This window comes from Drosophila miranda, chromosome XL (assembly GCF_003369915.1).
Source record: "Drosophila miranda strain MSH22 chromosome XL, D.miranda_PacBio2.1, whole genome shotgun sequence".
Lineage (NCBI taxonomy): Eukaryota > Metazoa > Arthropoda > Insecta > Diptera > Drosophilidae > Drosophila > Drosophila miranda.
The window spans coordinates 23,586,171-23,608,766 of NC_046673.1; the positions used below are offsets into that span (position 1 = coordinate 23,586,171).

General features: G+C 39.2%; 4 protein-coding genes across 4 annotated transcripts; all 4 read right to left on the reverse strand.

The window, feature by feature from the left end:
- Nucleotides 1-4,261: 4,261 nt before the first annotated feature.
- Nucleotides 4,262-5,101, reverse strand: LOC117191370. The gene has a single exon (XM_033396262.1). It carries the CDS (start codon nt 5,099-5,101, stop codon nt 4,262-4,264), a length of 840 nt encoding a protein of 279 aa, XP_033252153.1.
- A 1,536-nt stretch (nt 5,102-6,637) lies between these two features.
- On the reverse strand, nt 6,638-7,477 carry LOC117191381. The gene has a single exon (XM_033396268.1). It carries the CDS (start codon nt 7,475-7,477, stop codon nt 6,638-6,640), a length of 840 nt encoding a protein of 279 aa, XP_033252159.1.
- Nucleotides 7,478-8,240: 763 nt separating this feature from the next.
- Nucleotides 8,241-9,978, reverse strand: LOC117191388. Its single transcript, XM_033396275.1, has 2 exons — nt 9,169-9,978; nt 8,241-8,378 (listed from the first exon to the last, which is right to left on the reverse strand). Exons 1-2 carry the CDS (start codon nt 9,976-9,978, stop codon nt 8,241-8,243), a joined length of 948 nt encoding a protein of 315 aa, XP_033252166.1.
- A 609-nt stretch (nt 9,979-10,587) lies between these two features.
- LOC117191394 lies at nt 10,588-13,765 on the reverse strand. Its single transcript, XM_033396278.1, has 3 exons — nt 12,956-13,765; nt 12,032-12,165; nt 10,588-10,711 (listed from the first exon to the last, which is right to left on the reverse strand). Exons 1-3 carry the CDS (start codon nt 13,763-13,765, stop codon nt 10,588-10,590), a joined length of 1,068 nt encoding a protein of 355 aa, XP_033252169.1.
- Between the last annotated feature and the right edge of the window lie 8,831 nt (nt 13,766-22,596).

Sequence of the window (22,596 nt, forward strand, 5' to 3'; positions counted from 1 at the left end):
CTAAATTGCCTAGCGGGAAAAAGTCCATTGGATGCAGATGGGTTTATGCAGTTAAGTCCAATCCGGATGGAAGCGTGAACAGGCTCAAATCACGTCTGGTGGCGAAAGGTTGTAGCCAACGCTACGGGATCGACTACAAGGAAACATTTGCACCAGTTGTACGCCACGCAACTATCAGGTTGATAATTGCACTTGCAGTCGAACATGGTCTCCACCTACATCAAATGGATGTTGTCACGGCGTATCTCAACGGCGAATTGGAAGATGAGGTTTTTATGAGACAACCTGAGGGCTTCATCAGCGAAGTTCACCCAAATCACGTTTTGAGGCTTCACAAAAGTATATATGGCCTAAAACAATCAGGAAGAGTGTGGAACTCTACGTTGGATGCAACGCTGAGACGCATTGGTTTTATACCGACTGTCAACGAACCCTGTCTGTATTGTAAGCCAGGTAAAAATATGTGTCTAATAGCTGTCTACGTAGATGACATTATTTTGGCGTGTAAGGACCTAGATGATATATCTGATATCAAGATAAAGATCGCAGCAGAATTTGATGTGGTTGACATCGGGCCTATGCAATACTTTTTAGGTATTGAGGTGAAACGTGGAGGCAGTACGGGTGCGATTTCAATCAGCCAACGGAAGTATATTAGAGAGTTGCTCGAACGGTACAATTTGAAAGATTGTCGACAGACGTCCACGCCTCTTGAAGCTGGTTACCAGGTGGCATGCAACAAAGAGGACTGCCGCAGGGTCGACATCACATCGTTCCAAAAGCTAATTGGAGAGTTATCTTATCTTGCTGCTATGACTCGTCCGGACATTGCGCATTCGGTGAACAAATTAGCACAACGTAACAAGGATCCTCATTCCGAGCATGAAGCGGCAGCCAAGCACATCCTTCGATATTTGGCAAAAACTATCGACTGGGAGATATGCTACACAAAGCAAGGAAAGGCAATTGAGTGTTTTGTTGATGCAGATTGGGCAAGTGATATGACGAACCGAAAGTCATTCACTGGCTATGTATGCATGTTGGCAGGAGGAGCGGTTTCTTGGGAGTCAAGAAAGCAATCGACGGTTGCCCTCAGTTCCACGGAGGCAGAGTACATAGCCTTATCATCTGCAGCAAAAGAGGCGATATACTTTCGCAGCCTACTGATTGACTTGAAGCTGATGTTCAAGGAGTCAGCTATTCAGATGTACGGCGACAACATTGGAGCACAGCAGCTTGCTAGAAACCCCATGTTTCATACACGTACAAAGCACATCGACGTCAAGATACATCATATTCGAGAGGTTCTCAAGAGAGGTGAAGTCAACATTGCGTATCTGCCAACCGATGAGATGATAGCAGATGTCCTCACAAAGAACTTAGCCAAGGTTAAGCACCATAAATTTGTATTCGCATTTGGTTTAAAAGATCGTTTATAAGTGCTTGACATGTTATTGAACATTAGTTAAGTATATTTAAAGTTTGTAAACATGCGTTGTGTTGAGGAGGAGTGTTCAAAGTGACCGCCACGATAATTAGATATTGATCTCTAACAACACTGCGCATGTGCCCTGCTGCATATCGATGTTCTCATATCGATATTCTTCTTTCGGCGTCTGTCTCTTGCGTATGTTACTCGGAAGCACATATAATTCTGTATACTGATCTTCTGCTGTCTTACAAATAAAATAACTTTAACAATTTCTTCCAAAGGTGTTGGAGAGCTGCGCATTTTCAATGACATTATGACAAAAGAATTTTATTTGGACATTTTAAAGAATGAATTGACAAAAAGTGCGCAGAATTTTGGCTTCGTTGATTGACAGAACACCAGCAAACTTAAATACAAGCTGTACCAGGACAATGATCCAAAGCACAAATCATTCATTTGCCGCACTTGGCTACTTTACAATTGCAACAAAGTGATTGACACGCCCCCCCAGAGTCCGGATCTTAATCCTATCGAGAATTTGTGGGCCTTGTTAAAGAAAAGGGTGGCCAAACGACGCCCCACCTCAAAAAGTAATTTGATTCTGTGTATAAACGAGGAGTGGCTAAAAATACCCGAATATTACGACATAAATGTCCTAATATCATCGATGTCGCGACGTCTCAGAGAAGTATTGGATGCTAATGGAGGACACACAAAATATTAGCCAAATAGAGCTGCATCATTTAAAGATATACCTTTTTTAAAATTACTGTTTTCATTTTGCAAAGATTTAATAGACACACGATATTTGCTGTTTTTGTTTTTTTTTTATGAATTGTTTATGTTTTTGTTTCTTTTTCATTTTCTTTTGTTAAGAATACACTAAAGAAAACCATTGTATAGGACTGAACATGAAAACAAGTGCCTTTTCTAATAAATAATTATGTTTAAGTTGAACTTTCGTGACTTTTTTCATTTTGCAAACAATTAATAGACATACTGTATTTACAGAATATTTATGGTAAACTACAGCCCTAATAATTTGTATTTAAAATGCTAGAATAGTATCTGTACAATAAAGTCCCCATGGCGTAACGTAACACTGGCTCCCCTATCCTGCTGGAACAGGCGAAGGCTCGAGCTGGGTTACGTTGCGCTATGCTAATTACGTATTGCCGCCGTTGCATACGAAAGACAAAAAGAAAACGCCAGCGCGCACCGCTGACGCCACAGCGACGGCGGCTGCAGCCGAGCTACACAAACACCAACACAAACCACCGCAAATCCCCACAAAAAGGCGCCAAACCCAAAAGGGAACGCCGAACCGACGCCACTCTCACGTCAAAACGGGTGAGGGAGAAGGCGGAGGAGACCGATCAAGCCAACGCCCAGGCGCGGCATGCCATGGAAGCTGACACAAGCCAACCAACAGCCAGAAATAATCCCACACACACACACACACACAAACGCTACTTCGTCTGTGTAAAGTGCGGTGGTTTCGTCCACCACTCCCAGCTAAATGCGAAAATTGCGGCTGCTTAACAACTTCTGTCAACGCGGCTTCGTCTGTGTAAAGTGCGGTGGTTTCGTCCACCGCACCCAGCTAAATGCGAAAATTGCGGCGGTCCGCACCCAGCTAAATGCTAAAGTTGCGGCGGTTCGCACCCAGCCAACGTGATGCTGACAATCAGCCTTGCGCCGCCACTTATATGGAGCCCGCTCCGAGGACAGGAACGGACTGAGAAAACGCAATCCATTGTAAAAGAGAACACATGTTAATATTAAGTCTAGTGTTACCTTAACTTTCTTTACTCAAAATACTTGCATGAAAAAATACCGAATACCTACAACTAGTGTTACCTTCCTATTGTTCAGCTAAAAACACTGCAACTACATGTAAAATGTAAAATATGACATGTATTATTTGAATTTAGTACGGCATAGCGTCATATCTCCGACGACATATCTCCGCCCAGTACATTTTGCCGGCGGAATTATGTCGCTTTTTTTCTGGCGGACTTATGTCGTTTGAAAGCGTCATATCTCCGCTCGGAGGATGAAACTATCGTCTGTAAGGCAACACAATAGCCCTTACAAAAAACATGTTAATGTTAAGTCTAGTGTTACCTTAACTTTCTTTACTCAAAATACTTGCATGAAAATATACCGAATACCTACAACTAGTGTTACCTTCCAATCGCTAAGCCAAAAACATTGCAACTACATGTAAAATGTAAAATATGGCATGTATTATTTGAATTTATTACATATACAGATAAGTAGATGGCGTATTGGAGTGGTGGCGCTGGAGTTCCTCATGTGGCGCCAAATGTATCATGTAAAAACTGTTAAGGATGAAACTATCGTCTGTAAGGCAACACAATAGCCCTTACAAAAAACATGTTAATGTTAAGTCTAGTGTTACCTTAACTTTCTTTACTCAAAATACTTGCATGAAAAAATACCGAATACCTACAACTAGTGTTACCTTCCAATCGCTAAGCTAAAAACATTGCAACTACATGTAAAATGTAAAATATGACATGTATTATTTGAATTTAGTACATATACAAATATGTAAATGGCGTATAGCCATCCATTTTCACCAAAAATCTAATATTTCCCCATACTCATTTTGAGTATCGGGTATACAAATGTTGAAGAAAAATTATTATTTTTTTTTTTTATTTTTTTTTTTTTTACTTTATAAAAACATTTATTGCGGATGCATCTGCAGCTGGATTGGTACTCAGCCCCTTGGATATTCTCCATATGGACCGACAAATAAAAAAAAATACACTTATGGTAATCTCTTAGCATTAGGGACCATTAGGGTTCATGTATCCTTGCTGCACGTACAACGCAGAGGGCAATGAATCGCTCCAGCGTCATGGCAAAGTCTGATTCGATGTCGGTTTTTTTACACAATACCTTGCACACGGTTAGGAAGTATGTGCGCATTTTCTCTCCAAGATCACTTTCGAGAAACTCGTGACGATTAATCCACATATTTATGACGAGGAAAAACGAGCGCATCAGAATGAACATGTCATGGTATTGATCAGAGTTCGCCAGCTGCTGCCAGCTGACCAACTTTGCCATTTCGAATGCATTACGCGCATTTCCAGTCATTTGCAGTCTTGCTGGGACTTTGGTGTATCTGCTCAAGATGGTCAGAAGCAGGGCCAGGGCAATGTCACTGCCAGATCCAGATGAGAGCATTAAACGGGGAAAGGCCGCCTGCATATTCAAGAAATTTTCCAAACGCTTGGCTCCCACGCCTTGCACAAAGTTCTTATACAAGCCATTGGCAATAAATTCAATCTGGTCTGGATAAAGAATAGATACTAAATTGGAGACAGTATCTAACAGCGTGAAGCGTTTATTAATGACTATAAAATTATCCTGTTCGTATGTCATCATCATTATGGCCAGAATATATAAATCAAGCTTCTCTTCCAGATCAAAATCTGCCCAAACATATCTGGACAAAGTCGCCTGCAAATAGCTTAGCAGCTGATAGCAATCTGATATTTGCAGTGCACGTTGAAAGTAATCCTTTATAGTCGATTTGGCCAGGAATGTTTTCAAGTCCTCATGATCGTAGCTCTTTCGAATCTTATCCTCGTCTGATTCAATGGAAGAATCAAGTAATTCCGTCGGATTCATTGTAAAATTGTATAAAGCGCGCCTCCCCTTGTAAACAAAACAAACGCAGCAGAAGAAGGATTAATGGCTGCATAAAATTTAAATATTTATATATCAGTAAAATCATTTTATTTTAATGCTTTATATGCTTATTTTGTTTAATAAAACATATATATGAATATAATGAGCGGACATACATGTGTTCAAATAAATCATGAAAAACGTGTTGAACCGTGCTTTGAATATTTTAACGGTGCGGGTTAGTGCGTGCTGGAACTTTTTACTTCAGTGCCACGATGAGTCGTGCCAAACTATTTCAGTCCTTGCCCATCTCTAGTACATATATATGTATGTGTGCTGCCCATAGCCCATTCCCATACACACACACATATACATACATTACGGCAAAGCAGAGGCTCCGCCATTTTGACGCGGCTACGTCGCCGACTGCTGCTTTTCCTATAAAAAGGCCGGCACCAAGCGCTCTCGGTCCATTATATCCATATTTTTGACCTGCTCGGACCACTTCCTTTTCCTCTTACTTATTGTTATTTTTCTAATACTAATGGCATTCTTTAGCAGAGTGCTACGGCCATGTCGGAAGTGTTTGCTTAAATTGAAATAAAATTATTATCTGGTTGCGGCGGTTGCGGCGGTTGCGGCGGTTGCGACGGTTGCGGCGGTTGCGACGGTTGCGGCGGTTGCGACGGCGGCAGCCGCCACCCAGGCTGGTGAATTCTGCATCGTTATTAAGCGCCCCTCCGGAACACTGTGGTCTCTGGGACAGTGATTCCAGATTCTGAGCGTCAAAATATGCTATATCTTACAAAAATACAAGCTAGAACAAGCTACAAATATATATAGATTTCTAATTGTGTTATTATTTCATCTAATTCGCTATTACTCGAATCGGTATATTTATCGCTGGAACGTGTTGAATTTAAATATTTCCCGGTGATTGGTGGTTGTGGCAACATTTGGTATGACAGCGCAATCCATATTCGTTAAATTTCAAAAGAATTCTAGTCGTATACATCAAACAAGTAAATATTTCTAAAACAAACCATATATTTAATATTAAGTTTGATCTTAACGATATTCATTTGACTGAATACCCGTTCAATCACGGCATTTGACCACGGTAGACTTAAAATTCCAATGGAAAATAGAGCGGTTTATTCGAAAGATTTGTTTTTGCCAGCACCTCCCCAACGCTTGACCATAGTGTTGGTATAATATTTAGAGCGATCGATTTTCTCATGGTAGTCGCACGCAATCCCTTCGGGAAATTCGGCTATGGGGTCGGAAACGATTCCTTCTGGATGTTACACACATCCATTTTCACCAAAAATCTAATATTTCCCCATACTCATTTTGAGTATCGGGTATACAAATGTTGAAGAAAAATTATTATTTTTTTTTTTAACTTTATAAAAACATTTATTGCGGATGCATCTGCAGCTGGATTGGTACTCAGCCCCTTGGATATTCTCCATATGGACCGACCGATATGGAAAAAAAAATACACTTATGGTAATCTCTTAGCATTAGGGACCATTAGGGTTCATGTATCCTTGCTGCACGTACAACGCAGAGGGCAATGAATCGCTCCAGCGTCATGGCAAAGTCTGATTCGATGTCGGTTTTTTTACACAATACCTTGCACACGGTTAGGAAGTATGTGCGCATTTTCTCTCCAAGATCACTTTCGAGAAACTCGTGACGATTAATCCACATATTTATGACGAGGAAAAACGAGCGCATCAGAATGAACATTTCATGGTATTGATCAGAGTTCGCCAGCTGCTGCCAGCTGACCAACTTTGCCATTTCGAATGCATTACGCGCATTTCCAGTCATTTGCAGTCTTGCTGGGACTTTGGTGTATCTGCTCAAGATGGTCAGAAGCAGGGCCAGGGCAATGTCACTGCCAGATCCAGATGAGAGCATTAAACGGGGAAAGGCCGCCTGCATATTCAAGAAATTTTCCAAACGCTTGGCTCCCACGCCTTGCACAAAGTTCTTATACAAGCCATTGGCAATAAATTCAATCTGGTCTGGATAAAGAATAGATACTAAATTGGAGACAGTATCTAACAGCGTGAAGCGTTTATTAATGACTATAAAATTATCCTGTTCGTATGTCATCATCATTATGGCCAGAATATATAAATCAAGCTTCTCTTCCAGATCAAAATCTGCCCAAACATATCTGGACAAAGTCGCCTGCAAATAGCTTAGCAGCTGATAGCAATCTGATATTTGCAGTGCACGTTGAAAGTAATCCTTTATAGTCGATTTGGCCAGGAATGTTTTCAAGTCCTCATGATCGTAGCTCTTTCGAATCTTATCCTCGTCTGATTCAATGGAAGAATCAAGTAATTCCGTCGGATTCATTGTAAAATTGTATAAAGCGCGCCTCCCCTTGTAAACAAAACAAACGCAGCAGAAGAAGGATTAATGGCTGCATAAAATTTAAATATTTATATATCAGTAAAATCATTTTATTTTAATGCTTTATATGCTTATTTTGTTTAATAAAACATATATATGAATATAATGAGCGGACGTACATGTGTTCAAATAAATCATGAAAAACGTGTTGAGCCGTGCTTTGAATATTTTAACGGTGCGGGTTAGTGCGTGCTGGAACTTTTTACTTCAGTGCCACGATGAGTCGTGCCAAACTATTTCAGTCCTTGCCCATCTCTAGTACATATATATGTATGTGTGCTGCCCATAGCCCATTCCCATACACACTCACATATACATACATTACGGCAAGGTATGTATATGTGTGTGCATACCTTGCCGTCACAAGAAAAATTAGAATTACAGAAAACATTCGAGAAACAAACAAAAAAATCACAAAAATACAAATAAAAACCGAAATTTAATTAACTTTTTCAATGAAACGTAACACCTTTAGGGGGGTATAAAATGCATTAACAATTTGCATCTACTTGGGGGGTATAGGATGGTCTTTTAGTTCAACTTTCTCTCTTCCATCTTCATGCTCTTCTTTCTCCAAAACAAAATTGAATTTTGCATACGATTTCAGGGCGCAAGGCGTTGTTGGACAGAGTTGAGCGTTTTCAAGTGCGGTTGTTTTGAATCACGGGCTCCTGATTTTCCGTTTTTAGCATCCGCGCTGCGCGTGTTACCTGGAAGGGTTGCGGCGGTTGCGACGGTTGCGGCGGTTGCGACGGCGGCAGCCGCTACCCAGGCTGGTGAATTCTGCATCGTTATTAAGGGCCCCTCCGGAACACTGTGGTCTCTGGGACAGTGATTCCAGATTCTGAGCGTCAAAATATGCTATATCTTACAAAAATACAAGCTAGAACAAGCTACAAATATATATATAGATTTCTAATTGTGTTATTATTTCATCTAATTCGCTATTACTCGAATCGGTATATTTATCGCTGGAACGTGTTGAATTTAAATATTTCCCGGTGATTGGTGGTTGTGGCAACATTTGGTATGACAGCGCAATCCATATTCGTTAAATTTCAAAAGAATTCTAGTCGTATACATCAAACAAGTAAATATTTCTAAAACAAACCATATATTTAATATTAAGTTTGATCTTAACGATATTCATTTGACTGAATACCCGTTCAATCACGGCATTTGACCACGGTAGACTTAAAATTCCAATGGAAAATAGAGCGATTTATTCGAAAGATTTGTTTTTGCCAGCACCTCCCCAACGCTTGACCATAGTGTTGGTATAATATTTAGAGCGATCGATTTTCTCATGGTAGTCGCACGCAATCCCTTCGGGAAATTCGGCTATGGGGTCGGAAACGATTCCTTCTGGATGTTACACACATCCATTTTCACCAAAAATCTAATATTTCCCCATACTCATTTTGAGTATCGGGTATACAAATGTTGAAGAAAAATTATTATTTTTTTTTTTAACTTTATAAAAACATTTATTGCGGATGCATCTGCAGCTGGATTGGTACTCAGCCCCTTGGATATTCTCCATATGGACCGACCGATATGGAAAAAAAAATACACTTATGGTAATCTCTTAGCATTAGGGACCATTAGGGTTCATGTATCCTTGCTGCACGTACAACGCAGAGGGCAATGAATCGCTCCAGCGTCATGGCAAAGTCTGATTCGATGTCGGTTTTTTTACACAATACCTTGCACACGGTTAGGAAGTATGTGCGCATTTTCTCTCCAAGATCACTTTCGAGAAACTCGTGACGATTAATCCATATAATTATGACGAGGAAAAACGAGCGCATCAGAATGAACATGTCATGGTATTGATCAGAGTTCGCCAGCTGCTGCCAGCTGACCAACTTTGCCATTTCGAATGCATTACGCGCATTTCCAGTCATTTGCAGTCTTGCTGGGACTTTGGTGTATCTGCTCAAGATGGTCAGAAGCAGGGCCAGGGCAATGTCACTGCCAGATCCAGATGAGAGCTTTAAACGGGGAAAGGCCGCCTGCATATTCAAGAAATTTTCCAAACGCTTGGCTCCCACGCCTTGCACAAAGTTCTTATACAAGCCATTGGCAATAAATTCAATCTGGTCTCGATAAAGAATAGATACTAAATTGGAGACAGTATCTAACAGCGTGAAGCGTTTATTAATGACTATAAAATTATCCTGTTCGTATGTCATCATCATTATGGCCAGAATATATAAATCAAGCTTCTCTTCCAGATCAAAATCTGCCCAAACATATCTGGACAAAGTCGCCTGCAAATAGCTTAGCAGCTGATAGCAATCTGATATTTGCAGTGCACGTTGAAAGTAATCCTTTATAGTCGATTTGGCCAGGAATGTTTTCAAGTCCTCATGATCGTAGCTCTTTCGAATCTTATCCTCGTCTGATTCAATGGAAGAATCAAGTAATTCCGTCGGATTCATTGTAAAATTGTATAAAGCGCGCCTCCCCTTGTAAACAAAACAAACGCAGCAGAAGAAGGATTAATGGCTGCATAAAATTTAAATATTTATATATCAGTAAAATCATTTTATTTTAATGCTTTATATGCTTATTTTGTTTAATAAAACATATATATGAATATAATGAGCGGACATACATGTGTTCAAATAAATCATGAAAAACGTGTTGAACCGTGCTTTGAATATTTTAACGGTGCGGGTTAGTGCGTGCTGGAACTTTTTACTTCAGTGCCACGATGAGTCGTGCCAAACTATTTCAGTCATTGCCCATCTCTAGTACATATATATGTATGTGTGCTGCCCATAGCCCATTCCCATACACACACACATATACATACATTACGGCAAAGCAGAGGCTCCGCCATTTTGACGCGGCTACGTCGCCGACTGCTGCTTTTCCTATAAAAAGGCCGGCACCAAGCGCTCTCGGTCCATTATATCCATATTTTTGACCTGCTCGGACCACTTCCTTTTCCTCTTACTTATTGTTATTTTTCTAATACTAATGGCATTCTTTAGCAGAGTGCTACGGCCATGTCGGAAGTATTTGCTTAAATTGAAATAAAATTATTATCTGGCGGCGGTGGTTGCGGCGGTTGCGACGGCGGCAGCCGCCACCCAGGCTGGTGAATTCTGCATCGTTATTAAGGGCCCCTCCGGAACACTGTGGTCTCTGGGATAGTGATTCCAGATTCTGAGCGTCAAAATATGCTATATCTTACAAAAATACAAGCTAGAACAAGCTACAAATAGATATATAGATTTCTAATTGTGTTATTATTTCATCTAATTCGCTATTACTCGAATCGGTATATTTATCGCTGGAACGTGTTGAATTTAAATATTTCCCGGTGATTGGTGGTTGTGGCAACATTTGGTATGACAGCGCAATCCATATTCGTTAAATTTCAAAAGAATTCTAGTCGTATACATCAAACAAGTAAATATTTCTAAAACAAACCATATATTTAATATTAAGTTTGATCTTAACGATATTCATTTGACTGAATACCCGTTCAATCACGGCATTTGACCACGGTAGACTTAAAATTCCAATGGAAAATAGAGCGATTTATTCGAAAGATTTGTTTTTGCCAGCACCTCCCCAACGCTTGACCATAGTGTTGGTATAATATTTAGAGCGATCGATTTTCTCATGGTAGTCGCACGCAATCCCTTCGGGAAATTCGGCTATGGGGTCGGAAACGATTCCTTCTGGATATTACACACATCCATTTTCACCAAAAATCTAATATTTCCCCATACTCATTTTGAGTATCGGGTATCCAAATGTTGAAGAAAAATTATTAATGGCTGCATAAAATTTAAATATTTATATATCAGTAAAATCATTTTATTTTAATGCTTTATATGCTTATTTTGTTTAATAAAAAATATATATGAATATAATGAGCGGACATACATGTGTTCAAATAAATCATGAAAAACCTGTTGAACCGTGCTTTGAATATTTTAACGGTGCGGGTTAGTGCGTGCTGGAACTTTTTACTTCAGTGCCACGATGAGTCGTGCCAAACTATTTCAGTCCTTGCCCATCTCTAGTACATATATATGTATGTGTGCTGCCCATAGCCCATTCCCATACACACACACATATACATACATTACGGCAAGGTATGTATATGTGTGTGCATACCTTGCCGTCACAAGAAAAATTAGAATTACAGAAAACATTCGAGAAACAAACAAAAAAATCACAAAAATACAAATAAAAACCGAAATTTAATTAACTTTTTCAATGAAACGTAACACCTTTAGGGGGGTATAAAATGCATTAACAATTTGCATCTACTTGGGGGGTATAGGATGGTCTTTTAGTTCAACTTTCTCTCTTCCATCTTCATGCTCTTCTTTCTCCAAAACAAAATTGAATTTTGCATACGATTTCAGGGCGCAAGGCGTTGTTGGACAGAGTTGAGCGTTTTCAAGTGCGGTTGTTTTGAATCACGGGCTCCTGATTTTCCGTTTTTAGCATCCGCGCTGCGCGTGTTACCTGGAAGGGTTGCGGCGGTTGCGACGGTTGCGGCGGTTGCGACGGCGGCAGCCGCTACCCAGGCTGGTGAATTCTGCATCGTTATTAAGGGCCGCTCCGGAACACTGTGGTCTCTGGGAAAGTGATTCCAGATTCTGAGCGTCAAAATATGCTATATCTTACAAAAATACAAGCTAGAACAAGCTACAAATATATATATAGATTTCTAATTGTGTTATTATTTCATCTAATTCGCTATTACTCGAATCGGTATATTTATCGCTGGAACGTGTTGAATTTAAATATTTCCCGGTGATTGGTGGTTGTGGCAACATTTGGTATGACAGCGCAATCCATATTCGTTCAATTTCAAAAGAATTCTAGTCGTATACATCAAACAAGTAAATATTTCTAAAACAAACCATATATTTAATATTAAGTTTGATCTTAACGATATTCATTTGACTGAATACCCGTTCAATCACGACATTTGACCACGGTAGACTTAAAATTCCAATGGAAAATAGAGCGGTTTATTCGAAAGATTTGTTTTTGCCAGCACCTCCCCAACGCTTGACCATAGTGTTGGTATAATATTTAGAGCGATCGATTTTCTCATGGTAGTCGCACGCAATCCCTTCGGGAAATTCGGCTATGGGGTCGGAAACGATTCCTTCTGGATGTTACACACATCCATTTTCACCAAAAATCTAATATTTCCCCATACTCATTTTGAGTATCGGGTATACAAATGTTGAAGAAAAATTATTATTTTTTTTTTAAACTTTATAAAAACATTTATTGCGGATGCATCTGCAGCTGGATTGGTACTCAGCCCCTTGGATATTCTCCATATGGACCGACCGATATGGAAAAAAAAATACACTTATGGTAATCTCTTAGCATTAGGGACCATTAGGGTTCATGTATCCTTGCTGCACGTACAACGCAGAGGGCAATGAATCGCTCCAGCGTCATGGCAAAGTCTGATTCGATGTCGGTTTTTTTACACAATACCTTGCACACGGTTAGGAAGTATGTGCGCATTTTCTCTCCAAGATCACTTTCGAGAAACTCGTGACGATTAATCCACATATTTATGACGAGGAAAAACGAGCGCATCAGAATGAACATGTCATGGTATTGATCAGAGTTCGCCAGCTGCTGCCAGCTGACCAACTTTGCCATTTCGAATGCATTACGCGCATTTCCAGTCATTTGCAGTCTTGCTGGGACTTTGGTGTATCTGCTCAAGATGGTCAGAAGCAGGGCCAGGGCAACGCCACTGCCAGATCCAGATGAGAGCATTAAACGGGGAAAGGCCGCCTTCATATTCAAGAAATTTTCCAAACGCTTGGCTCCCACGCCTTGCACAAAGTTCTTATACAAGCCATTGGCAATAAATTCAATCTGGTCTGGATAAAGAATAGATACTAAATTGGAGACAGTATCTAACAGCGTGAAGCGTTTATTAATGACTATAAAATTATCCTGTTCGTATGTCATCATCATTATGGCCAGAATATATAAATCAAGCTTCTCTTCCAGATCAAAATCTGCCCAAACATATCTGGACAAAGTCGCCTGCAAATAGCTTAGCAGCTGATAGCAATCTGATATTTGCAGTGCACGTTGAAAGTAATCCTTTATAGTCGATTTGGCCAGGAATGTTTTCAAGTCCTCATGATCGTAGCTCTTTCGAATCTTATCCTCGTCTGATTCAATGGAAGAATCAAGTAATTCCGTCGGATTCATTGTAAAATTGTATAAAGCGCGCCTCCCCTTGTAAACAAAACAAACGCAGCAGAAGAAGGATTAATGGCTGCATAAAATTTAAATATTTATATATCAGTAAAAACATTTTATTTTAATGCTTTATATGCTTATTTTGTTTAATAAAACATATATATGAATATAGTAAGCGGACATACATGTGTTCAAATAAATCATGAAAAACGTGTTGAACCGTGCTTTGAATATTTTAACGGTGCGGGTTAGTGCGTGCTGGAACTTTTTACTTCAGTGCCACGATGAGTCGTGCCAAACTATTTCAGTCCTTGCCCATCTCTAGTACATATATATGCATGTGTGCTGCCCATAGCCCATTCCCATACACACACACATATACATACATTACAGCAAAGCAGAGGCTCCGCCATTTTGACGCGGCTACGTCGCCGACTGCTGCTTTTCCTATAAAAAGGCCGGCACCAAGCGCTCTCGGTCCATTATATCCATATTTTTCACCTGCTCGGACCACTTCGTTTTCCTTTTCCTCTTACTTATTGTTATTTTTCTAATACTGGTTCTTATTTCTATTGACTGAACTGAATCCTCCTCAGGTTGCCCGTTGTATTTGTACGTTGTACGTTTTTGATTAAGTATGAGTATGAGAATAAGTATTTTTTTTAGGCGAAACTTTGGACGCTAAAATATTAAGCTAATTTGCAAATTTGCTGTTAAAAGTACAGCGGACCTTCTTGGATCCGTGGTGGTTGCGCGCGCAACGGACCAAGTGAATGGCCATGCGACTTCTTAATAGCACCAAAGACTATACAATACCAAGATGTCGCATGAGGAACAAATGCTTTTTCAATTTTCGTTTGACGCTTCATGGTACGGGCGCGCGGGGCTAGTACTTCAATTCTCTTTTACGCTACCTTCGCCTCCGAAGTGCTACTCGGCTTCGGTCAGCACGAGCTCGAGCCAACCCAGAAATATGCTTGTAGTTGTGTATATGTGTGTATGTCCTAGGTCGGCACAGCCATAAACCGGTTTCGCCCGCAGCATATACGGCTTTTAGCTTCACACACAAGCGCACTGAAAGCATGTCAGTGTCTGCGTGCCGAAACCGTAGGGCAGCGTGGTCGCTGATGTCTTTGGCGCGGCACAGTGGGGACTCAGCCGAAATAGTCAAAAAATTGTATGAGTACTTTAGATAAATTTAATGTACGCATCTAATAGAGAATTTGCCAATCGAATTTTCAAGATAGTTTTAGTTTAGGAGATATAAGCACTCAAAGTTTAACATTTTTTCAGTGTGCAAATATTTATTGACTAACTAACTAATTTAGCAAGCTGAGACGGCCAAAGGTCCCACTGTGCCGCTCCAAAGACATCGGCGATCCGCGACCACCGCTTCGACGGTGAAGGCATTTCCGAAGAGACGAAACCGATGGGCAGCGGGGTCGCGGTAGAGACGAAGTACAGGCGAAAAGGGAATTGAAACCCCGCGCGCTCCCTCGTGCCTTTTGGGTCCTAATGTTAGGACCCGCCATAGAACAGCTTTTTGGTCGCTCATGCAACATCTTGGTATTGTATAGTCTTTGATAGCACTAACCATACAGTATACTAATTGGTTAGTGGTAATAGTCTATGCCTTTTGTCAAATGGACAAATGGTCGCTTGTATTACACTTTATTATCTAAACTGAACAAAACTATAACTACATATATCCCTATTTTGTATATGCGAACATGGGATGTTTCGGTCGTAGTTCATGCCAGGTTCATGCCAGTAGAATTTAGAATGAAATGTAGAACGGCATGTAGATAATGGTAGACTTGCCAAATTCGCCGCCGGGTGTCGCCACCGAAGCATTTAGCGGGGCCGAAAATATTTTCTTGCTAAATGAGAAAATTTGTACATTTTTATACCCGATACCCAAGAGGTATATTAGATTTGTGGTGAAAATGGATGTGTGTAACGTCAAGAAGGAATCGTTTCCGACCCCATAAATTATATATATTCTCGATCAGCATCAATAGCCGAGTCGATTTAGCCATGTCTGCGGTTCCTCGCGAGGAGCGCCTAGATTGCAGAGACTATAAGAGCTAAAGCAACCAAATTTTGTATACAGACTCCTGTGATGTCACAAGATATTACAAGTTTTTTTCCAAATTTCGCCCCGCCCCCAGAAAGGATGAAAATGTATGGCAGCGACAATTTTGAAATTGTCTATATATTGTCTAATATACAATACGGTTTTAGAGAAATGCGCTCGGCAAAGTTGCGTTTGTTTGCCTTAAAAATTGTATATATAGTGACATATCCATAATTCCCCACATCCCATACACATTATGTTTATGTACAATTCATCCACCCCATCCACACAAGTAACAGGACCCCACTCAAGAATCAATAACTGTTTCTTCCCATACTCCAAGCTAGGGCCCCCCATAATATAAACAATGGACCACATTGTTTCATCAACATTAGAATCACGCCACTCTCGAGAAATCGATTCTTTAGAATCACGCCACTCATGAGGACCAATCAAAGCTAGACATAAAACCAAGGAGTATCACATTCCTAGCTCCGTCATGTAATGCAACACCGATCGCCAGCAGTGGATGCCTTTCATCAAAGCCGACGCATCCCCAAATATCGATCCAGGCACGTACGCCACCGACACGAAGATGCAGTCGAGGAAAGCAACGCCCGAAGCCAGAGTCGGGAGTTCCAAGAGAAGGGCTCATGGAAACTAGCCAGCAGCAGAGAGATCAGTTCCGTTTGAGACAAGCAGACCCAAAGTCAAGTCGGGGAATTCATTTAAATCTTGTGACATAAAGATATTTAAGTTGTAAAATAAAAGTCTTTTAAAAAACTTAAAATCGAGTTGCGGATATTTAACTGGCGCAGTCGGTAGGATTTCGTTTAAAATTAACTCCTATATTTCGGTAATGGTCAGCTTGTGTAATTTCTAATTACTGTGATCACGTAAGCCCGGAATCGTTAATAAAATTGTGAAATCCGCCAAAGAACCTATGTGTTACGAGCACATACGATTTGCAAAACTAAAATTAAGTGAACTGAAGTAAGCGGAGATAGTGATCCACCAAGAACAGTGAAACACTAAATACAAAATCAAAAAACTTACAAGTGAACCAAAATAAAGTTAAAAACTATTGAAAACAAAACAAAACCCAATCAACACCAACAACATGGCGTTACCACCACCATCATTGAGCGAAATCCACTTGAACCAGGCACTGCTGTCGATCAGACAAATACCTGCCTATGACGGTTCATCTGGACAGCTAAGCTCATTTATCAAACGAATCGAATATGTATGCGGATTATATCCAACTGAAGATCTTCGCCAACAAAGGATCCTATTTGGAGCGACCGAGATCCAACTGTCAGGAGAGGCACAACGCATATCGCAAATGATACAACCCAACACGTGGCTCGAACTGAAGACGGCGCTGATCAACGAGTTCAAAAATCACACACCATATGAAGAACTCTTACGACAACTATACACCACCAGATTCAACGGCAGTCTTCGTAAGTTTATAGAAGAATTTGAGATAAAAGCATTATTAATAAACAATAAGCTAAACTTAGAAAACATACCAGAAAATAATGTCATTTATAAAAACGCTTTGAACAACACAATTAAAGATGTCATTACTCGAAAACTTCCTGACAGAATGTTCATCACCTTAGCAAGAAAAGATATTACCACATTGTCTAATCTTAAGAAGGCAGCACAAGAAGAAGGATTGTACGAAGCTAGTACAACAGATTCAGGTACAAATAAAGATCAATCGAAATCGTCTCAATCAAATCGAAAGAATGTTGGAAACTATTATCCAAATTATAATACTACTAACTATCACAATCAAACTCAGAGTTCATCTGGAACAGGTCAGACTAATCGAACAAATCAAAATCAAAATTCCCAAAATCCTGGATTATACAATGAGTTCAAAAATTCCTTGAATCAAGGTAGGGCTCAGAATCCATTCAATCAGCAAATATCTCAAAACCAAGCTAGTGGGAGTGGACCCAACCAACCTACTAAAAGAGGGAGGGAGAGCCAGAGTGGCCAAACGAAGATGGACGTAAATTTTCATCAAGCCGCCTCGGAAGAAACCGAGGAGGACCCTATATAAACATTACCATTAATAAAAGAATATTAAGGTGTATCGCTGACTCGGGATCATCGATCAACATCATGAAAGAAAATAATACAGATTCCGAGATAAAAGACGATAACCTTACGGTCCATACCATCAATGGACCTGTCCGTTTAACTAAGAGTATAATGAGGAATGCGAACAAAACATGTCCGTCCGAACAAAAGTTCTACATACATAACTTTTCCGAAAATTATGATATTTTGTTAGGAAGAGAATACTTGATGGCAAGTAAAGCCGTCATCGATTACAGAAATGACACTGTAACACTAGGAGCTAGGTCGTACCCAATCATTCAGAGTGGAGAAACTATTGAAGCCGGCAAGACCGCACAGAAGTGCACTGATCCCTCTACAAAAGAAGAGAAGATCGCACCTAAGTGCCTTGACCCATCTCCAGAGGGAGATCAATACTTCGCTTCCGCTCTAGACAGTGAATTAAGGGAATGTAATCAATTAAGATTGGAACACTTAAACGACGAAGAGAGGGAAGAGTTAAAGAAGGTCTTATATGAGTTTAAGGATGTGCAGTACAGAGAAGGTGACAATTTGACTTTCACAAGTACAATCAAGCACGAGATCAAAACTCAACATGAAGACCCGGTCTACAGACGACCATACAAATATGCCCAGATACATGATCAGGAGGTAAACCAGCAAATCAAAGATATGATCAGGCAGGGAATAATTCGAAAGTCGAATTCTCCTTACTGCTCGCCCATATCTATGGTTCCGAAGAAGATAGATGCTTCAGGAAAGCAAAAATATCGAATGGTAGTAGACAATAGAAGTCTAAATGAAATAACAGTTAAGGACAAATTCCCAACTCCACGAATGGATGAAATCCTAGACAAACTAGGTAAATGTCAGTATTTTACGACAATCGATTTAGCAAAAGGTTTCCATCAAATACCCATGGAACCTAGTTCAATCCCCAAAACTGCGTTCTCCACTAAGCATGGACATTACGAGTTCACTCGTATGCCCTTTGGGCTAACCACTGCCCCAGCTACCTTCCAAAGATGTATGAACAATCTGCTAGAAGAGTTAATCTTCAAAGATTGCTTTGTATACTTAGATGACATCATTATATTTTCCACTTCATTGGAAGAACACTTGTTGTCACTAAGGAGAGTATTTGGAAAGTTGAGAGACGCCAACTTGAAGCTACAAATGGATAAATGTGAATTCATGAAAAAGGAAACTGAATTCCTAGGTCATGTAGTCACTACTGAAGGAATAGTACCAAATCCAGGCAAAATCTCTGCCATTGTCAAATTTCCAATACCAGAAACGACTAAACAAATAAAGTCATTCTTAGGTCTGTGCGGGTTCTACAGGAAATTCATTCCTAATTTTGCAAACATAGCAAAACCCATGACACTCAAACTAAAGAAAGGAGCTGTCATAGACCCCAAGGAAGAAAAGTACGTCGAGGCATTTGAGAGACTAAAAGTACTCATCACCTCAGACCCTATCCTTGCGTTCCCAGACTTTGACAAAATTTTCACGGTAACAACCGACGCTAGTAACATAGCATTGGGAGCGGTTTTGTCACAAGAACACAAACCGATCTGCTACGCTAGCAGAACCCTAAATGAACATGAAATAAACTATTCAGCCATCGAAAAGGAATTATTAGCGATCGTATGGGCAACCAAGTATTTCCGTTCATACCTGTTCGGTAGAACATTCGAGATACAAAGCGATCATAAACCCTTGATTTGGTTGAACAACCTCAAGGAGCCAAATATGAAATTACAAAGGTGGAAAATAAAACTGAATGAGTTTGATTTTAAAATGAAATATCTACCAGGCAAAGAAAATCATGTAGCTGATGCCTTATCAAGGGTAAAGATTAATGAAAATCTCCTTGGAGAAGCTTCCAATAGCGTTGGTGCAACTGTACATAGCGCACAGGAAGACAATCTAAATCACATTGCTATCACGGAAAGACCAATTAACTATTACAATCGGCAAATTGAGCTAATAAAAGGCAATGAAGATAAGGTAGAAACAATTCGTTATTTTCACAAGCTAATCATCAAGATCACGTATAAGGAAATGACTAACACCTTAGCGAAGGATATAATAAAGGAATATCTATGCACCAAAAAGAGCGCATTACATTTCCATAACGAAATAGATTTTCCTCCATTCCAAAAAGCCTATTTAGAAATCATTAATTCTAACAATATAACCAAAGCTATTAAATCAAGCACGAAACTCCTAGATATTCAGAATTACGCTGAATTTAAAGAAACCATATTAAAGAATCATAAAGGCTTACTCCATCCAGGGATAGAGAAAACCGTCAATTGGTTTAGGGGAAAATACTATTACCCGGATTATCAAAAACTAATCCAAAACATCATAAACGAATGTCCTACTTGTAATATTGCCAAAACAGAGCATAGAAATACGAAGTTGGCATTCGAAACTACACCGGAAATACTGAACATCAGAGAGAAATACGTCATAGATTTCTATATGGTTGGTAAACAACAGTTCCTATCATGTATTGACGTATACTCGAAGTTTGCCACTCTTGTAGAAGTAAAAAGTCGTGACTGGTTAGAAGCAAAAAGAGCCATCATGAAAGTTTTTAACGAGATGGGCAAACCAATTGAAATCAAAGCCGATAAAGATTCAGCTTTTATGTGCACAGCATTGCAAGCATGGCTGAATGCGGAAAACGTCAAAATAGAGATCACTTCCAGCAAAAATGGAATATCTGACGTAGAAAGATTTCATAAAACAGTAAATGAAAAATTAAGAATAATATCTAGCGAGGATAACCCAGAAGATAGATTCACGAAGTTTGAATTAATTCTTTATACTTATAATCATAAAACCAAACATAATACCACAAATAGGACACCAGCTGATATATTCATTTATGCAGGCTCACCTGATTATGACACCCAACTAAATAAAGTGAATAAAATCACTCAATTAAATAAAAACCGCATAGAGTATGAAGTAGATACCCGCTATAAACTATCACCTCTAGTTAAATCTAAGGTAACAAATCCTTTCAAAAGGACGGGCGAAATTAGACAGGTAGACGAAAAACATTATGAAGAAAAGAATAGGGGTTGGAAAATAACTCATTATAAATCAAAATTCAAGAAAAAGAAGAAATCTAATAGAAGCAAATATAATAGTTCCAGAGAAGCCGAGGAAGTTAATGGAATCGGCGAACTTCAACACAATTAAAATCCTCATCTTCCTCATAATTACCATCGTAATGGCACAGGGCCAAAACATAGAAATAAATCCTATAAAATCCCAAAACGGATATATGATATTCAAAACTGGATCGATTAACATACCTATCAATTACGAATACCATTATCTAACTGTTAATGTAACTAAAACCGAAGAACTATACCAAAATTTATTAATGCAAGCCACTAAATTCCAGGACATAATCCAAATAAAATATCTAGTAGACAAATTGCAAAGAGAAATGAACGGGCTAAAAATAACCAAAAGAAATAAAAGAGGCCTAATCAATATAGTAGGAACAGCCTACAAATATCTCTTTGGAACACTAGATCAGAAAGATAAAGTCGACTTGGAACAAAAAATAGAAAATTTAGCCAGCCATAGCATTCAAATGAATGAACTAAATTTGGTAATAGATGCAGTTAATAGCGGAATAAACGTTATAAGCCAACTAAATGATGAAAAAGACAGGAATCAACAAATAGAAATTTTGATATTCAATCTACAACATTTCACAGAATATATCGAAGATATAGAACTAGGTATGCAATTAACTAGGCTCGGTATATTTAATCCAAAATTATTAAAACAAGACTACCTATAACAAATAAATTCTGAGAAAATACTAAATATAAAAAACTCCACATGGCTAAAATCCGATACCAACGAAATTCTAATAATTTCCAACATTCCCAAAGACATTACAAAAGTACCAATCTATAAAATCGTTCCGTATCCAGACGAATTAAATAACATGTTAACAGATATGACATACGACAAGTACTACATAAAAAATGAAAAAGTATTTGTTAAAGAAACTAGATTGAAAACCAATGACAATTGTATAATAGGAATTTTAATGCAAATTCCCACTAAATGTCCATATTCCAAACCTTTTCAAAACTTTCAAATAAACTTTATTGAACCCAATATACTAATCACATGGAATCTTCCAAAAACAACGCTAAACCAGAATTGTGTAAACCAAGAAATCATAGCGGAAGGAAATACCATTATAAAAATCTACAACTGTTCAATCCAATTAAATGAATTTACAATATCAAACACAATGTTAGATTTTGCCCAGAATGTTTATGTCAACAACACCATAACTAAAATAAAACCACTGTCGTATGTCCAAACTAATGAAATAATTATGGAATACACCAAATATTACAAATAAGTCTACTAATTTCATTTGTCATAATTATATTAGTACTACTAAGTTATGTAGCTGTTAAATTTAAGAAAACTTCTAAAAGAGTCACGGTTAAATGTATTAACCCTATAATAGAAGCAGAAGAGGAACCAACCTCAGCCACCGCACTTGACACCCCGTCACTATACCCGAGGGTAATCGCCTAGGGACAGGCTAATAACAAACGTTGGGGGAGTGACATATCCATAATTCCCCACATCCCATACACATTAT

What these genes read in the sequence shown, in the direction of transcription:
- LOC117191370 (XM_033396262.1), bottom strand. Translation starts at nt 5,101, where the DNA reads ATGAATCCGACGGAATTACTTGATTCTTCCATTGAATCAGACGAGGAT.
- LOC117191388 (XM_033396275.1), bottom strand. Translation starts at nt 9,978, where the DNA reads ATGAATCCGACGGAATTACTTGATTCTTCCATTGAATCAGACGAGGAT. An exon ending in GATTCATTGCCCTCTGCGTT is followed by an intron (nt 8,379 to 9,168) that starts GTACGTGCAGCA and finishes TTTGACGCTCAG; the next exon opens with AATCTGGAATCACTGTCCCA.
- LOC117191394 (XM_033396278.1), bottom strand. Translation starts at nt 13,765, where the DNA reads ATGAATCCGACGGAATTACTTGATTCTTCCATTGAATCAGACGAGGAT. An exon ending in GATTCATTGCCCTCTGCGTT is followed by an intron (nt 12,166 to 12,955) that starts GTACGTGCAGCA and finishes TTTGACGCTCAG; the next exon opens with AATCTGGAATCACTTTCCCA. An exon ending in AACCGCCGCAACCCTTCCAG is followed by an intron (nt 10,712 to 12,031) that starts GTAACACGCGCA and finishes TTTGACGCTCAG; the next exon opens with AATCTGGAATCACTATCCCA.
- LOC117191381 (XM_033396268.1), bottom strand. Translation starts at nt 7,477, where the DNA reads ATGAATCCGACGGAATTACTTGATTCTTCCATTGAATCAGACGAGGAT.